General features: G+C 36.6%; 1 protein-coding gene across 4 annotated transcripts in view; it reads right to left on the bottom strand.

Moving 5' to 3' along the window:
- Window positions 1–20,329, bottom strand: part of USP9X (ubiquitin specific peptidase 9 X-linked) — a 109,460-nt gene that overhangs the window by 18,634 nt on the left and 70,497 nt on the right. For 3 of the 4 annotated variants that reach the window (XR_015705172.1, XM_087759393.1, XM_087759391.1), the window contains exons 24-33: window positions 19,390–19,515; window positions 16,229–16,354; window positions 12,727–12,893; window positions 6,792–6,900; window positions 6,059–6,205; window positions 5,791–5,937; window positions 4,742–4,964; window positions 2,177–2,397; window positions 1,595–1,785; window positions 995–1,168 (exon numbers count right to left, since the gene is read on the bottom strand). Coding sequence is in view for 3 of the 4 variants with exons in the window: in XM_087759393.1 (XP_087615519.1) it covers window positions 995–1,168; window positions 1,595–1,785; window positions 2,177–2,397; window positions 4,742–4,964; window positions 5,791–5,937; window positions 6,059–6,205; window positions 6,792–6,900; window positions 12,727–12,893; window positions 16,229–16,354; window positions 19,390–19,515 (1,631 nt within the window). In the remaining variant the exon portion in view is untranslated. The remainder of the gene's footprint in view (window positions 1–994; window positions 1,169–1,594; window positions 1,786–2,176; window positions 2,398–4,741; window positions 4,965–5,790; window positions 5,938–6,058; window positions 6,206–6,791; window positions 6,901–12,726; window positions 12,894–16,228; window positions 16,355–19,389; window positions 19,516–20,329) is intronic. The other variant, XM_087759392.1, reaches the window with a different exon arrangement.

The raw sequence follows: 20,329 nt of genomic DNA on the forward strand, positions 1-20,329 counted from the left end.
GAGCTCAAATGAAGTTGAAAGATTACCACAATAAAATCAGTTTGTGTCAGTGTTTTCTCCTGTATTATAATTGCTAACTGAAGGATAACAGTAAATGGCCAACTTTCACAATGAAAAGAATTTGCAATGGTAATGTGCAGAGAGATCTATATCACTTAAGAATCACCCATGATCTGAAAGATTTAGTGAATAGTAAGAAGGCCAACTGCTAGTGATACAGAATTGAACAAAATAATAAAAGCAGCCAGCTGTTGAAAAGGAACAAGCCCATCATTAGGCCATCTTGAATCCTGCAGGCAATTCTAATCATCCACCTCAAAAGGGATATAGAAGAAAAAGTCTAGAGAAGTATAACTGTTCAGTTCCTTCACTAAGCATTTGTCATTGATCACCATCAATCAAGATAGTGGGCTAGACTTTCAGTCTGATTTGGTATGGGTGGTTTTTTACATACCCTATATGAAGCTAAATTTCAATATTCACATTTTAAGTTAATTAAAAATGCAGCAAACATCTTAAGAAAAAGATAAACTCTCTACACCATTCTCTTTAATTACAGCTTACACAGTGAGTACGAGTGGAGTTTTACTCATTGGAATTAAAGATTCATACTTGGGTCAGCTCTATCCACACACTATGGAAGACAGAAGACAGCAACAGCTGTTGGTCGTGTCTTAAAATTTTATACACTGCATTTGGATCCTAAGGTGTTTTCACTTTCAACATGAAAAAGCTGTATCTTTTCTTCCCCGATCAATACACAATGCTTCATATACAATCTGCTAAGTAGAAGCAGTAATAATCAAGTATTTCAAGGCACTTGAAGACAAATTAACGTTAAGGCTGTAGAAAAACAAGGTAGCAAATTCTATTAGCTTTAAAAAAACCAACCTAAAAACCACACAAAAAAACCACTTTTGACTCTTTAGTCACTTTTATAAGGATACAAACACAGGTTCTTTTTCTCTAAGAAAGGAGAATCTTAAACACTTACCGATGTGGGCATCCTTGACAAATCTTCTGATCAGCAAAGGACCCTCCTAAAACTTTACTTAACATTGCTGGATGGCCCAAAGCTTTTAAAGCTTCATCTAAACTGTCCACCAAGGAATTAAAAAATTCTAAAGCATCATGTTGTTCACGTAGATTTACAGGTTCACCCCAAAGTCTGAAAACAAAAGCACATTCTTGTCAAATATTTTTTCCAACAATTTCTTTTCTAAAAAACCATTATTCAAGCTATTAATCTCTCCTTCTTACTGGGCAAAACAATTTATTGGCTTGTGATGCAATATATCAACTGACACTTACTTACCACTAAGTAAAAACAAGCTTTTGTGTTTAACATCATACTTAATTGAAAGTCTCGATATCAAGGTCAAGAACTGCTAGAATTCAGAATAACCATCTCGCTGTAAACTTTGGTTTATTAACAGACTTCTACAGAATGGTGAACAGGCAGGGTAACAGATAGAATGCTGCACAAGTTCTGCTAATTTACACTTAACATGACTATAATTTCTTCTACTACTATTAGTTTTGCTGCATTTCAGCGTTCCAGTGAACAGACATCAATACTAAATTTTCTATTTACCTAAATTGTTTCCAAAACCCTCTTGGTACATAGTACTGTAGCCTGGAAGCTGCTAAATGACCAAAAATTACTTGGAGATGCCTCAGAACTCCAATGTTGTACTCTTTTCTGTCTTCTGTTTTACTCAGCGCTGGTTTGTCTTCATACTGATGTGGATAACCAAACACATCATCTCGCGGGTCAACATTGCTCTGAAAAGCAGAAGAAAATTTGTGCAATTAACTTTGATATGTAGCTATCTCATAGCTAGTTGTATCCCTTGTTTCATTTAACAATCTAAGGTGTTTCATATTCTCATCTGAAGAAACAAATCATGTCTTTGTATGCATCAATGGAGTCATGGTGGCAGAACTGGTGTACAGTACTTTTAAGTACAAATCCATGAGGAGGAAGTCTGCAAACCCTGCTACTTGGATCTTTTTAACTGCCTCTCTGGCAGCGAGCCTATTCAATTAAGAAATATTATGCTATTGTCCTCACTGCTAGCAGTAGAAAGCAAAGTGATTAGCAACTTTTATTTGTTATAACCTTTTCATTAAAAAGAGTTCTAAAGATAAGCAAGTCCTCTGTAATTGAATTTACCTCGTTGTCCTGCTTTTCATCCCCAGACATGTCATCATCTACATCACTGCCTGTGCCTTCAATTGCAAGAATCCCATTCCTGATGGCTGGAATCATGTACAGCTGCTGAATGACAGAATTCATGTAACAAGTGGCACCAGCGTTTTTTAGTCCTACAAATCCCTTTGGTGGTCGAGGCCCAACAGGTGGTAGATACTCCCATTCTGTAAGTGCTTCACAAGCTGTAAGAAAATAGCAGAATGTGATTAGGAAACTATTTTGTTATAAAAGAATTAGACCATCAATGGAGTACAAAGGGCGGTGGCATAAAGTTAGTGTAAGTCTGTATCACATTGTTGTTTAATAAAACAAATGTTCCACCAGAAAACTTAATTGCTAAAATTAACACAACTTCTATGAATGATAGTTCTATCTGTAATCTTAACATTACACAATTGTCTTCTATTGCATAACTAAAAAGGTGGCCAGACAAAAATTCAGTCTATTTATGTATCAAACAGAAGTCTCCCTCAATACCAGCATGTTTCTTAGCTGAAGAATTCAGTTGAATGAATCTAGAGTATATCATCAATTTATAAGCCTTTCACAAATTTATAATCGTTTTAAAATTACAATATTTCACTTATGCCTCACTTTTCCTTGCCAGGACAGGAAACAGTTTTAGATAATGGTATCTATGTGACTTGTGATAGATTTTTTTTCTCCTGAGTCTTCTCCCTCAGACCTCTCACATCTCTTCAGAGTACATTTACAATCACAGGTTTCCTACGCTAACTTGTTGGTTTTAACACAAAAAATTCTGATGTAACAGAAAGTAAGAGAGCATGCATATTTACAAGCAAGCTTTACTTGGTATGTGAAACCCCCAGCATGCACAGTTCATACACGTGTTCTCTCTTCTGTCTAACATACCATGGAGATCTGGCATTCTGTCGTGCTTATCAAATATTTGAGTGGAAGGAAATGCCATAAAATCCTTCTAATTGTGAGGTGATAAGAAATACACTATTTCCCAACAGAAAGGAGTGAAGAAAAAAGGATGAGGCGGGAGGGAGGGAAATCATAAAGCTGCCCTTTTCATTTGTTGAGATGGAACCAAACAGGAAGGGATTGCAAAACCTCCAATGACTCACTGATACCACCAACTGGGCAAGTAGCACTGCTACTGTGAGAGGTAGTGGACAATACCCACTATGGGATACTATTTCTAGTTGCTTATAGTTTTGCTAAACTCTACAAGTTTAAACATTCTGTTAAATCACAGAATGGTTTGGGGTGGAAGGGACCTTTAAAGATCATCTAGTCCAAACCCCTGCCACAGACAGGGATATCTTTCACTAGACCAGGTTGCTGAAAGCCCCATCCGACCTGGCCTTGAACACTTCCAACAATGGGGCATCCCCAACTTCTCTGGGCAACCTGTTCCAGTGCCTCACCAGCCTTATCATAAAGAATTTCTTCCTTATGTCCAACCTAAATCTACCCTCTTTCAGTTTAAAATCATTGCCCCTTGTCCTGCCACTACAGGCCCTGGTAAAAAGTCTCTCTACATCTTTCTTATAAGCCCCTTTTAAGTATTGAAAGGCCGCAATTAAGGTCTCCCTGGAGACCTGTTCTCGAGGCTGAACAACCCCAACTCTCCCACCCCTTCTTCCCATACGAGTTTGGGTTTGCGTGTTTTTTTTTTGTTTGTTTGGTTGGGGTTTTTTTGTTTTTTAAACTTCCCCTGTTAATATGACAGCCAAAATGGTTTAGCTATCCCATTTAGGGCTGCAGAAAATATGCTCGTTTGTTTTTAAGAAAGTCTTACATGCTTTTTATTGATGACAAAAATCTGTGTTAAGTATGAGCCTTTTGCCATCCTTGTGAAAATTAGCCCAAGTTTCATTTGACTATCAGCTTTTGAAACACTAACATTTCTAAGTTTTTGTACGTACTGCAATTGCTATAATCTTTCTCCAGTGAGGAGAAAGTTCTTTAAGTGCAGAGCTGTGCTGAGACAAGTCCAAAACTGAGAGAACGTCTGAGAAAGGCCTATGACAAGCAGAGAATGCGTACAGAACTAAAAAGGGCAACAGGATAGTGGACCTGTGTCTGTGTGTGGACAATGATGACAAATTAGGTGAGCAACCGAGAGACTGGCACTAAAACTAAGCCGAAGGTACCTGATGAGGTTCTGGGATTGGTTAGGCAGAGCCTGAAACGATGAGACAGAAGTAGAAGATACAGACAGAATGAGGTTCCTGGGAGCTGCTAGGGACAAAGGGGAGTAGCCAGAGATCAGGGTAGGAAGGGTCAGACTGTGTAAGTGACTGGGGCTGGAACTTGGATGCAACCATGTAATGCAAGCCAGTACATTCACTGCATAAAGAAGAACAAATAAAGGCTACACTGACAAACTTTTCTAGATTTTGACAGCCTGATTTTGCAACGTTAAAAGCAGCCACAAACAAAACACAAACTAAAAAAAACTCAGCATCTAGTTCAGTTGATAATATAAACAAAACCTATGCATAATATATACATTAAGAAGTATAAAAATAGGTAATTAAAAATATTACATACTAGTGATTGCTGTACCTATATAATACATTTCAGTCAAGGTGTCTACTATCTGTTTGAGATTTCGGACACATCCAACTGCTAGTGCAACTAGTAGCTCAAAGCCAGCATTAATAGTGGCTGGTGAACTACAGACTGGTATGGCCTGCTCAGCAGGCAATTCTCCATTTCTCATGTATTGTAGATAAACATTGGATGCCGGAAAGATGAAATCATCTATCAACTCCTGAAAAAAACAAAAGAAAATAAATCTCCTGTTACCATAGAAATGTGCACTGTTTTATGACAGAATAAGAATTATTATATAAATGAATGTCTGAGAAACAGAGGAGTACTTTAAAAAAAACACGAGTTAAAATTGAGACCAACACCGTAACGAGCTTTTAAATTTAGGACAGAGTAACTCCATTCTAAAGCGGTTCCCTGCAAACCCACCCCCCTCCACTGCAAGTTAAAAATAAATCTGTATTCTTGATTGGTAAAAATTTTCTTTTGCCAAACCAGTATTATCTACAAAGCTCTTTATCAATTAGTGCTGAAAACAACATTGCTGCTGTATAATATCAGAGGTACAGAGAAAACATGTCTGATTAGAGAGACACTCAGATGTCATGCATTTGTTCAAACCTGACATAAACATTAATAGCACTAATTAACAACATGTGGAGAAAAGACAATACAGAGGTAATATTATTATTATAAATAATAATATATATAATAAAGCAGTCCTATACAGGACTATCCTGTATCTAGCTCACTATCCTTGTGTGATGTTTGCTGAGTCTTGGAATAACAGCTCACGAGGTTACAACGACTCCATACGCAGTGGTTCCGAGGAATGAGAATGTTAAGCACCCTTATGAGTGAAATGTAAATTTTTTAAAAAATTATTTTTAAAGAAAACATTAAACTCCAATTAGAAGCCGTTGTCAAACAGTTAAATTGGGACCTTTTATGGTTACAGACCACAAGATGCAAAGCTTCTTTTTACCTATTTATAGTAAACAAACAAAAAACCCCCCACCTCTGTAGGTCAAAAAACTTGAACTTACTTTAATGAGATTAGCACCTCCTTTTTCACAACCAATGTGGTATTTCTTCTCAGGTGTCTGGAATGCTAACAACTCTTTTGTTACTCCAAGGTGACCCTCTAAGATAGTTTCTTCAACACCTGTTTCCCCTGTTCTTTTTACTTCATCCTGCCATTTAAGAGAAAGTTAGGATATTCTAAATAATATACATCTACCAAGCTTAAAACTGCACTTTACAACAAAGCAGCAAAAAGCTGATTATCAGAAATAAATTGATCCTAAAACTTACCCTAATCCTCTTAAGCCAGTCAATTTCATTGTTGAGAAGAACTTCAGCATTGGGTACATTAATATTACTGTTGTAAGCATAGTTAAGAAGATGTCTTAAGAGAGTGAAGTAGTCTCCAGAATGCTTAGCTCTCTCTCTTGCAGTACTCTACGTAAACAAAAAACAAATGATACAGAATTCATACACATTTCTACTTACAGTGCAACACTAACGTATCTTCCCTAAAACTGGCAGTAAATATAAAAGAGAAGAAGTGTAAGATAATTTTTAACCTTTTAGAAGCTTGCAGTTGTATTTAGCTGTTAATGAATGACTTCTGGACTATTTTAGTAGCAATTTCTATACCTGAATGGGAAACAAACAATGAAGTGATCAAGCGAGCCATGAGCACGTAGAATCGAAAAACCCTGGCAGGCCCAGTAAAAGAAGGCAACGACTGTAGGTAACTATCTAATCTGCTAATGATTTTTACTTGAAGGTTAGCATTCACTGAAGATCAAATGCATATATTAAAGTTCATTGATCATATTCTTATCAGAAAATGCAAAGAAGTCCCCTCCTCCCTCATCTAACTCAAATGGAAATAGACTGTGCTGCTTGCCTATAGGTCAAAAGGAATCTGTATTTTAGTGACTGTTGTTAATAGCAATTTGCCTTTTCTTGCAGATATTTTCTCTTATTACTTTTTACAGAAATTCACATTGTACTGAAGCCTTTACCTCTAAAAACTTACCCCTAGAACAGTAAACAGCAGAGTAATGAAGAACAGGAGAGGTCTCTGTCCCATACAACACCTGGTAGCCATTAAAAAGAATTGCTCCTGTGCCATCTGACGAACAGTTCTGGAAATCATTTAATAGAAACATTAAATACAATCTCCCTATCCAAACAGGACATTTAAAAAAACCCAATTAAATCTGTGCTTATCTGCTTAATGCCATTTTCTAAAACTGCACATAATGTAAGAAATGAGAATACTTTAATTATTCACTACCTATCATATTGTTTCTCCTTGCAGGGAAATTTTAGACACGTGAATTACTATTACAAAACCTGTTCCACAAATCAAAGATTTAAGGGTAAAAAAAAAAAAAAAAAACAAACCCAAAACCTTATCACCACCTAACCACTAAATCTTGGCAACTGCCAACAAATATTGCATAACACAAGCAATTTGCAACCCTAAACAAATTTTTTCTAATCAAGCACCAGTTGTGCCTGAAGACAAAATAAAACTATCCTAGTAAAACCGCTCTTATGTATCACTACAGCAGTTTGCTGAGCATCCATGAAGTCATCAAAATTTATCATTAGTAAGAAATGAGAAAAAATGACCCCTTGAAAATTCAAGTGGCTAGAATTAAAGGAATTTTTTCATTTAAGAACTTAATCTAACCACTGGAATAATGTGGGAATGGATAAGCTTAAGGGAAAAAAAAAAATTAAGGCAAACTCTAGTCTTCCAAGTTGTAAGATTAATTGTCTGAGCATTATAGCTTGTAAAAACTGTTAGAAACAACTCTGCTTGGGTGGGGAGAGAATACAAATGAATGCTGTGCTTTATTAAAGTATCTCAACGTATGAGAAACTGAATTTTACAGTGTCTTTTTGATGTGGCTGTCATTGTTTTCTGCCCATAAGGTCACTGTGGAAAGCACACGAAACAATCCTATTTCCTTCAGAGGTCTTTCCTGTGTGGTTAACTGTGCTTCAAAGACATGAAGAATGACCATGATGTCAGAGCAAAGATGCACCTAGCTGAGCACTGCGTCTCTGGCATACACCTAGGAAAGTGCACAAGAAAAGGGAAGCACGCAGTGACACTTCTCCAGAACGTTCTCTCAGCTTCTAACAATTTGTGGTTCAGGAAGACTACCAAAAGCAGTATTTCATAGCCCTCACTGGACAAATTCATGAAAGAACCCCTCAAAGTATTTCCAAACTGGAGGTTGACACTGCTTAAATGTTATGCTGAAGAAGTTCTTATACAAAGAAACACTGTTCTCTATTTATTCTCCCTTTGCTACTTCTGACTTTAAAGGTCTCTGTGGTATTCTCCTCCCACCATTTATCTCTTCTCCAGTATGAAGTGCCCCAAGCCATTCAGCTGTTCCTCAGATGGAAGTCATTTCAGAGCTTTGATCTCCCTTGTCACCCTTCTCTGATCTTTGCAAGTTCTACTACATTGCTTTGAGTTGCAGAAGACCGTGGGGTGGAGGAGGTCTGTTTTGTTCTTAATAATAATTGACATTTTATGGGATCTGATTGCTGAGCTGACGTTTTCGTAAGACTTCTCACAGAAATTTCTTTTAAGATGCAACCCTTCAACTGCTTGGGACACATCACATAGACACTCCTCAGGTTCACGCACTTAAAAGTGGAATGAAACAGATAAAGGCGGTATTCTCCTAAAGTGAGAAACATGACCAAGGCAACACATACTTCGCGCTGTTAGGTCTCTAAGGAGCATGTGGTATTTGAACACAAGTATTGTATTTTCATGAGGCTATAACAATCTTAGAGCTCTTAAGGAACCATGGGAGGGATGCAGCTGCCCAAACGCAGGCATCTAGTGCCATGTTAGACACCATGACAACAGCGCAGAGCTGGCAGATAGGACACGAGTTGCATGATGAACGTACACTCACCCAGTGGAACAGCTGGAGGCCAAATGCCTCCGTTAAGACAGGCAACCTGAATCCTATCCTACTGATAGCTCCAGGATACAGATTTCTGTTTAGTTAACAGAAGTCAGCCTATTCAATGGGTATAAGCGCCAGCGCTTTACACGGTCAGTAAGAATTGTTATTTATTTGGGCCACATATATATGACCACCAAACACTTCGCAGCCATCAGTGGAAAACTTCTGGGTTCCAGGACCATTTAGGACTAACTGTTCAGCTATCTACTGTTGACTAAGCCAGTCTTGTATTCAGCGGTCACCACTATAAAATCAATTACTTTGGAGAGTAAAAACTGCTCTAGTATTTAGTATTAAAACATTTCGCATTCTGTTTCTCAATTTATAGGTACCACGGTTATCCTAGGAGGAAACAGCGGAAGTCCCATACAATCTCAACCTCTGAAAGAAACAAACAAGACCCACCAATCCATCTGATCTTTTCCAAAATGATCATATTTGTGAGATCTGACCTTGATCATCCTCCTTGTCTTTTATGGTGCACCAGGAACATTTTCTCACATGCATATTTTTGCTCACATTGTTCTCTGACCGAGGGCAGGAGATTAGAGAACAATAGTTGAAAATGGAAGTATATTCAGAATTCTGTCTGGTATTTGCTAGACTTTCTCTGCACTGCAAACACTATATTTGTTTCCACATTAATTCAGAAAAGGAACTTTATTTTAGCTTAGTTCAACTTCACTGTCGTCATTTTCAAAGGGGTCTTCCGTTTCTCTCATGTTTATGCTATTCTAACCATAATGTAATAATGAACAGTTATATTCTAAGTGAGATCATCACATATTTCAGAAATTTTACAAGCATATGAGAGAAAAGAGCTCAAAAGTTAGCTTCTTGTACTGACCAGTATGAACCATTTTTCCATACAATAAATTCAGCTCATTTCCCATTCTGGTGGAGAAAGCAGAGATAAGGAGCTGAGCAGCAGTCCACTTGGATAAGATATGCCTTTAAAGATTTTATCCCCTCTGACAAAAAACCCGAACAAACCCCATCCATGAATGCTACTCTTATTTTTAATGGGTGAAAAGCTAGCAAACCTGGGGAATTAAGCCACTGCTGTTCAGACATAGGCTGACGTGCTAATAAAACATGTGAAAAGAGAAGCCCCAGCTTAGGGACACATCTAGTTTCTTCCAGTGTTTTAGGAAGAGAAGTATAACCGTCAACTATTCCCTAGGCATAACAATACGAAATAGTTGGGATTCAAATTCAGTCAACAAAGCTCAAACCAACAAGAAGAGTAACCACTGGAAGAGATTGGCAAAACCATGACAGATATTCCCATCTGTAAATCAAGACTGTAGGTTTTGCTAAAAAGACCTTCTACTTCCATCACAAACTGCGTTACGTAGAACCTGCGCAATGAAATTCAGAGACTAAACTGTTGAAGACTTATAGATTTCAAAGTTCCCAATTTGAACCAATAGTTGACTTCCTTAGGGAAATACGACCAGAACAGAAAAATCCTCGCAAAGAGCATCTGCAGTTTTCAAAGACTGAAAAAGTGGGAACAAATCATCTTTGGTGTACCTTTGTCATTGGCACTATTCTGTTTGTAAACACAGAACATTCCTATGTTGCTAGTAACTACTTTAATATTTTACATTGTGCTGTAAACGTAAAACAAAGCAGACATTCTTTTTGTAACCAATTGACAGTTAAATGTACTCATTCTTTTTTGTTTGTGGTTTTTTAAAAGTAAACATTAACACAGCTGTTCTGTGAGCTCTTGCAGCAAAAAAGGCGTTATGGGCTAGAGTGGGAAGGACCACAAAATAGATTCATTGTAACAAAAAAAATATCCCAGTACTTTCTTCTTTCAGTTATTCTTGATAACAAAATCCTGGCCTATTAATCCAAACCAGTGAAAGTGATAGCAAATAAGAAACTTTTAACCCTGACACCTGATAAACGGTGGCAGAGATAAAAACAAAAGAAGAGAGATACCTAGCTGTGATGACAGCTTTCCAGCCCACGTAAAGTGACAAGAATCTCAGTCTGTGATATTCAAAGCTTAAATAAAGGTTTTAAGACCATTTCATGAGACGTCACACCAGAAGCAGCCCCAGAAGTTTTAATACTGCCAATAAATAAGCACAGGGATCACACAGATTTGGCCACTGTATTAGATAATAATCTTTAAGTTCTGCGAAGTTATTATTTGTGCAAACACACTTCTTATTTACAAACTAAACCTGAGAACTGCTCACTGAACTTAATATGCAAAGAAATACTTCTGTCTGCAAAGTGTTGATACCAAACACTAACTGAAATATAAACAAATGTTGGTAAACGCTTGAGAAACATCAGATAACTACAATAAAATTTATTATAAAAATTATCACCCATTACTTATATTTGTACAATTAAGACCATGTAAAAAAAGCCATGAATCTGAAATCTTTGGACCCACAAATAAAAAAAAAAAAATAATCAAAGGATGGGGCAACACCAACACTTGCCTATGCTATTCAGCTGTACTGGTACTCCAAATTTGACATGTGGCCAACATACACTTGCTGTCAAAATAGTAACTTGATATCAACTGTTGACAGTTTTAAAAATAAAATTTAGTGATTTCTTACTCATCAGCCTTGAAAGTTACCAAAAATAGTGAAAGACAGCTTGTTTCTTTAATGTGTAAAATTACAACATACATTTGTCAGCATGTTTGTTAAACTTATCTAACTTAAGTGATAATAACAAGCTTCAGGGAAGCTGAAAATTCAACATCCTATATCACAGCTTGCAAGCTAACAAAGCTTGTGGGGTTCTGATAATAACACTCCACAGTTTCACCAACATGTGCAAGTAGTTCACTGTAAAGAGATACTCTGATGATACTATTGATCCTTTTGTTATGGTGAATATTCCTGAACATAAGACTTTTCAACCTGTTTTATCTAGAAAAGTAAAAAACCCAAAACATGGTACTGAAATTCCGACCCCAGTCATCTCAGAGCGCCACAATCTGACTCCATTTAAAATGTACTGAAAGGCGTAGACAGCTTCACTAATTTCTGATCTCTGCCATTTCTCAAAGAAAAGTTAAAATACTCATGGAACAACAGCGGAGATATCTAGAATTAAATCTTTAGTAACAGTTCAAAGCACTGGTAACTTTAATAACAACATACAAAAACTTTCCACTTGGATGGCTTCTACAAATACACACCCTAATACTTCACATCACAATTTCAGATGGACTAGAAGTCACAAGACACACATCATACAGACTGCTGTATCATGCAGATGCTGTCTAAGGAGAACTGTAGGAATAGCTTTGAGATAACAAGAGATCCCTGAACTCTACAGCAGGACTGCAGGTCAACCGTACCACATCACTCTTGGCAGCTCCTGCTGGTTTTCCCTGTCCATCTGTCCCCCAACAGTGCTAAAGATTCCACCAAGACGCTGCTACTGCACCAGATGACAGCTCCAGTGCAACAGCTCTATGTAAAACATGTGAATCACGTGAAGAGTCACAAGTGTACCACCCCAGTGCAAGAAAACCAGACGATTAAATCTTAACTTCCCCCCCTCCTCAAACTGCTAGCACTGTATCCTGTCTTTACTTATCAGAAAAAGTATAGGAAATATCTTCTATACCTAAGTCGCTTAAATATTCTAATGTAGCGAATATTCACGTAATTTCCGCAAAACATAAAGTACCTATTACTTTATTCTAAATAAGTTGTTCTAAAGCCAGCAGTAGCACATTACCAGGCGTCCATCTGGCTTCACAATATCCTCCTTATGAGAACAAAGAAGATGGGACTGATATAGCTACCACTTTAGGACAGGTATCCAAATTACAGAATTATACTGCTAAAAAATAAATTAAGACAACTGAAGAAAAATCACTTAAATAAGAAGTCACTGCTCTGTATTTAGGCTTTATATTAATTTTGAATTGCAAAATAATACATGTGATAAAAAAACCCCACCACGAAAACTTACCTGCTGTGACAGTGCAATAGCAAATCAATGATAAATGTCTGCCATGCCTTTTCTTTACTGAGCGCATCCAGTGCCGTTGGAATCAAAGCAAAACACAGGGTCATCACCTCCAATGCTTCACAGCAAACTTGTTCATCTTCCATGTCTGGTTCATTTCCTGCATTTGTCTGTGAAAATAAACAAGAGAGCACAAAATGGGTATAGAAAAAAATCCCGAGAAACCCAACTGGCTCCAAGGTATATATACTAAATACAAACACAAACCACAAATTTGTATACTAAGTGATTATCAGTGCCAAGTATTTTATGCACTCCACTCAGATGTGATTCAAAACATTATGCGGGATGACCTGAACTTCCACTACTGTGCTTCTTGTTGGAGGATTCCAAGTACCAACTTAAGGAGCCAGAGGTTAAACAGGAAGCTTGTAGGCAAAAGTTACATCAGTTAGTACTGTTGGGTTTCTTTGCTGGTTTGTATTTGGGTTTTGTTTGCTTGTTTTTTTGATTTTTAAATAAGATGCTTTTCTTCACTACTCAGAACCTTGAGTTTAAAGCTTTGGAAACAGTTACTATTTAAACAGAGGAAGGCTGTAGTGCTGCATAACTCATCAAGAAGTCCAGTTTTACAAAGCTTTGATACTCACAACTCATTTGACCAAAAACTTCTTAACGCTGCTAGAATTTATCCAGCACTTCCCTATTTTTTAGGAACACGAACCAGAAACAGCCAAACCAAATTTCAAACATAGTTGCTGTGGTGACTTTTGAAATAAGAAAGAGTAATATTTCTAATTGGTACACAGGTTATTCTTTCAATTAAACACTTGAATCAAGTGAGCTGATTTTGGTGCATTTTCCCAAAATAAATACCTTGAGGAAAAAAAGGCAAGCCCTCTCCTCCATCTAAGCCAAAATTAATTAGCTGGAAAATTCTGAAGAAACTAAATGTAAGCAGGTTTCAATCTTAATTCATCAGTAATCATGGCTGCAGGTTAGCAATATTAACCAGAGACATAAAATAAGCATTTGTTTTATATACGGAAAGGTTATCAAGATTAAGTAGGCAGAAAGAAGGGATTACAATGCAGAAGAGATAACCAATTGTAAACAGCAGCAGCAGATGACAAAGTATGTCTCGCTCTGGCAACAGACACTATTTGTCTTTACAGAACAGCTACAAATCAGAGACAGTCACTACCACTGCAGCGGGAGGATGTGGTAATTCTGACACATCTCAAGATATGAAAGTAAAAGCAGAATACTTTCAACAAGTTCAGGACTGCACCTGCTCTGCACTGAAGCCCTGTTTAGAAAAGAAAGTTATTTCTGCGTGAGTGCAGGGACCTAGTAGAAAGGCAAAGTGTATTTCATACTCAGTGAAGTACCTCCCTATACTCAGGCACCAAGAGCTGAGGGGTCTGTACAAGCAGCATACTTGCAGTGTTTCAGATGGGTACGGGCCTTCTCTCAGCTAATAAGAAAATGGCGGTTTGTGCGACTTCCAGTGGTGTCAGTCTTCTTCAAAAACTGGGAGGACTTCCCATACCAGAATTTTTTGAGGCAGGAGGCAGACGAGACTCCATAAAAATTATGCTCTCAAAATAATTTATCTTGACTTTAAAGTTTAATTGAATTCACCAGTTAAGTTCAAAAGCTTCTTAAAGCGCTCAGAACATTCTTTCAGAAGTCATACTTGATGGAACTACTCTGAAGTGCCTCTTAAAAAAACATTTACCATAGCTGCCTTTGATCTTTTTAGGAATCCTGACATGTCATTCCTGATTCCACAAAAATCAGCCTGCTTTTGTTCTTAAACTAACATTAATGATAAATCTCTACCCCACAGACTTTGCAAAATGCTCCCATGACCTATGAGTTAAAAGTCTAAGGTTTAGTGGTCAACTTCGAAAATTGAAAGCATTTTTCTTGAAATACTTTTTCCTCTAAGCCACTGTTTGCCAGTCACTGGTATATTCAATCTTTATAAAACTACTATAGGAGTTACTTCCTCTCATCTATAACCAAATGCATTTCTTTTAAGAACGTGTCTTTTCTTGCATCATATCTCTCTATTTCTGTGATACTTTCATCTCTTTTAATGTTATTTTAACAAAGTGTACTTTATTCCCCCTTCTTATTACTTCTGAAATTTCTTCTTCTTTTTAGTCTCCAATTTTTCCCTTCAATTTTTATTTCCCTTTTGCTTAGGATAAACCAAATGCAGCTGCCATTTATTACAAATGTCCATGTAAGTGTCAATAAAAATAAAAAACCCAAATCCACACACACAAAAAAAAAGGATGATGGATAACACACAGCTTAAGTTTCACCTTTTTTAAAACCTCCATTGTTTGAAAAAATTTTTGCAGAACTTAACTGTACTATTTTCACCCAGAAAAACGTCAGAAAAGAACATATAGGTATATTTTCCTTCAGGCGTATTTTCTCTAGTGCACTACTGCTCTTAAAACATCAAATGTATAGATATAAGAGCACATCTTCATGTGCCTGGACTGTCACGATAACTAAACCACTTTTTACATGCAAGTTATATCACCTCTCCCCCCTCCCCCCAACCAAAAAAACCCCAACTTATTTCATGAAGAAGTCATACTCACAGCAATAGAAGCAGATGCCATTATACCACTACATAAGCTAAATGGAAAGGCGTTGCATTTGCTGAAGTAAATATTTTTCCTCTAATTGATCATTTAAGCACAACAGCTAATACACCAAGAATAAAACTTCCCTATATATTCCTTTCCCTTTTACTCTCAGGCAAGTATTGGTGAGTAATAAACTTGATTTTATAAGGCAAATAGGTGAAGGTGTTTATAGAACAAAAATATTTTTTTAATCACTGCCAAAATACAGATTACTATTTCCTGTAACTGTAAGCAACAGTTGTTAAACACAAGATGTGTAATAACATACTAATATATAACCCTCTACTCCAAACTTGTTTGTGTAAACTACATGTGAAACCATGAAGATGGTCTACATATCTACAGAATAAAAGGGAAAAAGCCATACAGGATTAGCAATTATTTTGTTTTACGAGTGTTTCAGTGCTAATTTCAGATCAATTGGCTCATTTCACATTCTAGACTGCACATATGCTTTAAATTAACTTCTGTAGAATAGACCTTTTAAATTTGAAAGACTAGAAAAGTTAGCATTGCAAAGAAGTGCTTATTTCTTATTCAAATACAGAATCTAACTGGGCTGAAAACATGTTACAGCAGCTTACGAAAGTGGTGCATTTTTGAACTGACACCAGATTCAAGTTACAATTAAATAGCTATCAAGAAAAGGAACTTGGAATAGAAAATTAAACTGTGGTAGGACAACTGACATATCATACTAGACTCTGAAATACATCATCACCAAGATAACTACCTAAAAGCTCATCGCATTCTAAGCCTGACCCGATTGACACTGTCCCTTTTGTAAACAAAGGAACAGTTATATAGAAAAGCAGTTGCTTAGGAATTCTTACCTTTTCATAGATTTTACTAATTTCCTCATTCGAGCTGAAAACCAGCTGAACTGACCCACAACCTGATGCCCAAACAATTTTTTGTACTGCCCTAATGACACAGATATCAGGGATGTATTTTGAAGCCTGAAAAAAAGAGAAATAAACCAAAGCAACATTAAAATGCAGTTGCAAATAACATTACAACGGATTCTAATTCTCACAAATGTATGTATAGAAAGTTTAAAACTTAAAAATTTAAAATTTAACAAAGAATTTGTCCTTAAATAGAGAAAAAAAGATGTTGTATCTTGAAAAGCATTTATACTTCACTTATGTAATATTTCATTTTTTAATAGAAAGTAGCATGTATTTTAGATATATTACAGAATCTTAAATTGTAATGTTACAAGTACCAGGAATTACAAGAAAGTGAACATTTTTGGTAAATAACCAGCAGCTCTCTGATTCTGAGTAAGATTTCACAGAAACTACCAACTTCAATGCCAGAACGTTCTTGTTTTGTGGAAAAAAAAAACCCAAACCTACAAACCACCAAGCATGCATCTGGAAGGCGGCTAGCCTCTTAAGTAATGCAACAAGTTGAAGTTATTTTAGGGTTTGTCCCCACCATGATATTTATTGTGCTAGCTGACAGCTAGATAAACTAACACTTATCAAGTATGTGATTAATATATAAAGGGATTGTTCTACATTCAAGTTATACAGGGTTCAAAATTAATAAGAACACAGATCATGTATCTTATGAATGCAGACTCACTCTTCAGTATTTTCTGCATGGTTGGAGTTAACATCCCATAATTTCTACTGGTATACGAACATTACAAAACATACTACAACTGCCGTTATTTATAGTTTGCATGAACTTCCAAAAAAACCCCAAAGCTATCTGGAGTCTATATTCAAAGTAGAACTGTCCAAAAAATAGGCAATCTTTAAAAGCATATGGTAGACAGTTCTCAAAAATTTCAAATTTCATTTTTCTAATAGTCAGACTTAGTAAAAATAAGGAGACTCTAAGAAGCTTAACTAATAAGCTAGCTGCCTCAGGAAACCTGAACAACGTGCATTCTTGCTACTGATATGGACATTAACAGTAGTTACAAGAAAAACAATAGGTATTTCACTTCTGCCACAAGGAAAGCAACCTTACAGTAATAGCGCCACAAGAAAAATTTGTCGCACAGAAGAAGAACATTTTCTTTTTTTAATCTCATTGTAGTTTTAAAATCCTGAAGCACCAAGTTTTTTTAAAAAGGTGAAAGATTTCTTTTCGTGTTGCAGTCTTCTGTCTGGCTTATAGAAATCATGTCAGATATATTTTTTTAAAAATTGTGAGGTCAGTTGAAAGAGTCTTTGACTATCAAAACATTAAAAGAAAAAAAAAGTCTTTCAAAGGCAAACTACAATACATATGAAATCTAGATCTACAGCAGTTTTCATAATTTCAGAAAATTATAGACAGTACTTTAACAGCAATACTGTGTAGACTCTTGTAAAAGAGATTCAGATTTTGTTTGCTTTGATGTGCCTGGTGAAAGAAAAAATATTTCTTTATTAAAAGTCCTCCAAAAAGGACAAAGGCACAATTAAAAACCTTTCTTCATACCTCACCTCAAAAGACATTTCTTCTGTGGAAGGAAGTTAATTAAAACAGAGTTCAACTGGCTGATTTTACACATAAAATCACCTATGGATGCAATACCACCACTAATGGAAGGCAGATGGTTCAGTCTTGCAGGCTAGTACATTGTGCTTTCTTTAGACACTGCTCTTGTTCAGAAGAAATAGTGTGCTTTTCAACACTAAGATGATAATACAAGACTACTTTTATTTAGATAACTCAGAACTCTTTTGGTGATAGCTTTGCAGAGATTCTATACAGTACAGAAAAACAATATTCACTGCTTCCACACTGGAAACTGAGGGATCCTGATTCACTGTGGAAGTTGCAATAGTTTCGATTTTAGCTTCTGCTGAATTCAGCAGAATTCACTAATGTATTCATTAACATGACTCATAATTCCAAATCCAAATGGGGTTTGGTCATACCACGCAGATAAGACTATTGTATTTGCAAAGCACATTGTTTAACCTTACCAAGCTTCACAATCCAATTTTTCACTCGTATCATTAATGCATTTTCAATATATAAAGATACACTGGCAACAATCTGAGACTTTTATCTTTCAGCATTTAAAAATCATGCTCAATATTTAAAAACTCCCTTCCCTTTTCTGTGTTTCTCTTCAAGAAGAGAATGTTACTCAGAAACCAAAACATTAAAGACCAAAAAAAGAAGTATCACAAAAATGTTTCCAAAACACCCATTAACTTCTTTATTACATCAAGTTTCTCAAGTTCTGATTTAAGTGTAACAATATTCACAATCCATTAAAGAGCTTGTACAGAACCTGCCTAGTGCACTTAAGCCTCTTTATGCTATTAGACACTGAATTTCATAATTGCATATGGAAACAATTAATTAAATACTTTTAATTAGTTAGAATCATAGAATCATTTAGGTTGGAAAAGACCTTTAAGATCATCAAATCCAATCATTAACCTAGCACTGCCAAGTCCACCACGAAACCATGTCCTCGAGCACCACATCTACCCATCTTTCAAATACCTCCAGGGAGAGGGACTCAACCACTTCCCTGGGCAGCCTGTTCCAGTGCCTGACTACCCTTTTGGTGAAGACGTTTTTCCTAATATCCAATCTAAACCTCTCCTGGCGCAACTTGAGGCCATTTCCTCTCGTCCTATCACTTGTTACTAGGGAGAAGAGACTGACCCCCACCTTGCTACAACCTGCTTTCAGGTAGTTGTAGAGAGCAATAAGGTCTCCCCTCAGCCTCCTCTTCTCCAGGCTAAACAACCCCAGCTCCCCCAGCCGCTCCTCATAAGACTTGTGCTCTACACCCTTCACCAGCTTCGTTGCCCTTCTTTGGACACGCTCCAGCACCTCAATGTCGTTCTTGTAGCAAGGGGCCCAAAACTGAACACAGTTAACAGCTTATGAACCATATGAACATTACCTAAAGCGTTTCATGACATTTTAGAAGGAAAATCCATGTCTTACAAAGCAATAAATTTAAGGATTAAAAAAAAAAAAAGATACTATAGAAAAAAGGTGATACAGAAAGGAATTCACTAACCTCATCAGATATTTGCTGTGCAAGACGTATTGCTACATTTCTTAGCATGCATTCTGAAGTTGGATTAGGAATGTTTTGTAGGGCATTTTGTAGCACCACTGCCTGGTCATGCGTAGCCTGGTTTATCTGGAAGAAAGTATTTCTTATACTTATTTTTACACGGAAAAAAGAAAGCAAGAAGATATGAAAATATGAAGTTACTTGGAAAGGTTTGGTAGAAGTAGATAAGATCTTGGAAGGAAAACTACTTACAGAAACTGCAAACACCAAGAAAAATAAACCTCCTCATTTTCAAATAGATACCATCACTACAGTGCACTATCATACAGTACAAGCAGTTAAGAGGAGAGGCACTTGCTCAAAACTACTTATGTTTGGGGGTTTGTTTATTGATCAGACTATTTCAAGTTAACAGAATGTTCAGAATTACAATGCTTCCTTCCCTTTCTGTTGATGTAAGAAAAAAAGGGTTTGCTAAAACAATGGCTCTCCCTCTGGATTAGCTAATAGTGTCCAGACAGAACATGGTTGCAGTGTGCATGATAGTTAAGTACATTTTGAACATCTGAGTTAGAGCACTATTGAAGAATTCTGTTCTGGATTACCCCTCCTGTTCTCTTCTCTATCATACTTTCACAACAGAAATAGCAGCAAGACAAGTTTTTATCTTTTCTGTATTGGTTTGAGCATAGAGTTCCTTCTCCTTGGGCTGACAGAGCTCCATAGTTTTGACAGTTCAAATCTGAAATGGTTGTTTCCTTCTCATAGACAAACTTGCTTGAAAAGACTCTGTGTGCTGTGGTTAGAAGTTAAAGCTTCTTCTACAAAAGCATTTATTCATTTTCTAGCACCATTTCATCCAAAAAACCTGTCTCAAATGCTGCTCAAAAGACACGCTGTGAAGTCGGTCTGTAACACCTGGCGCTGGCCATATTCCTTT

The sequence above is a fragment of the Nipponia nippon genome, unplaced genomic scaffold (assembly GCF_047370975.1).
Source record: "Nipponia nippon isolate SJK-2023a ecotype South Korea unplaced genomic scaffold, ASM4737097v1 scaffold_2, whole genome shotgun sequence".
NCBI lineage: Eukaryota > Metazoa > Chordata > Aves > Pelecaniformes > Threskiornithidae > Nipponia > Nipponia nippon.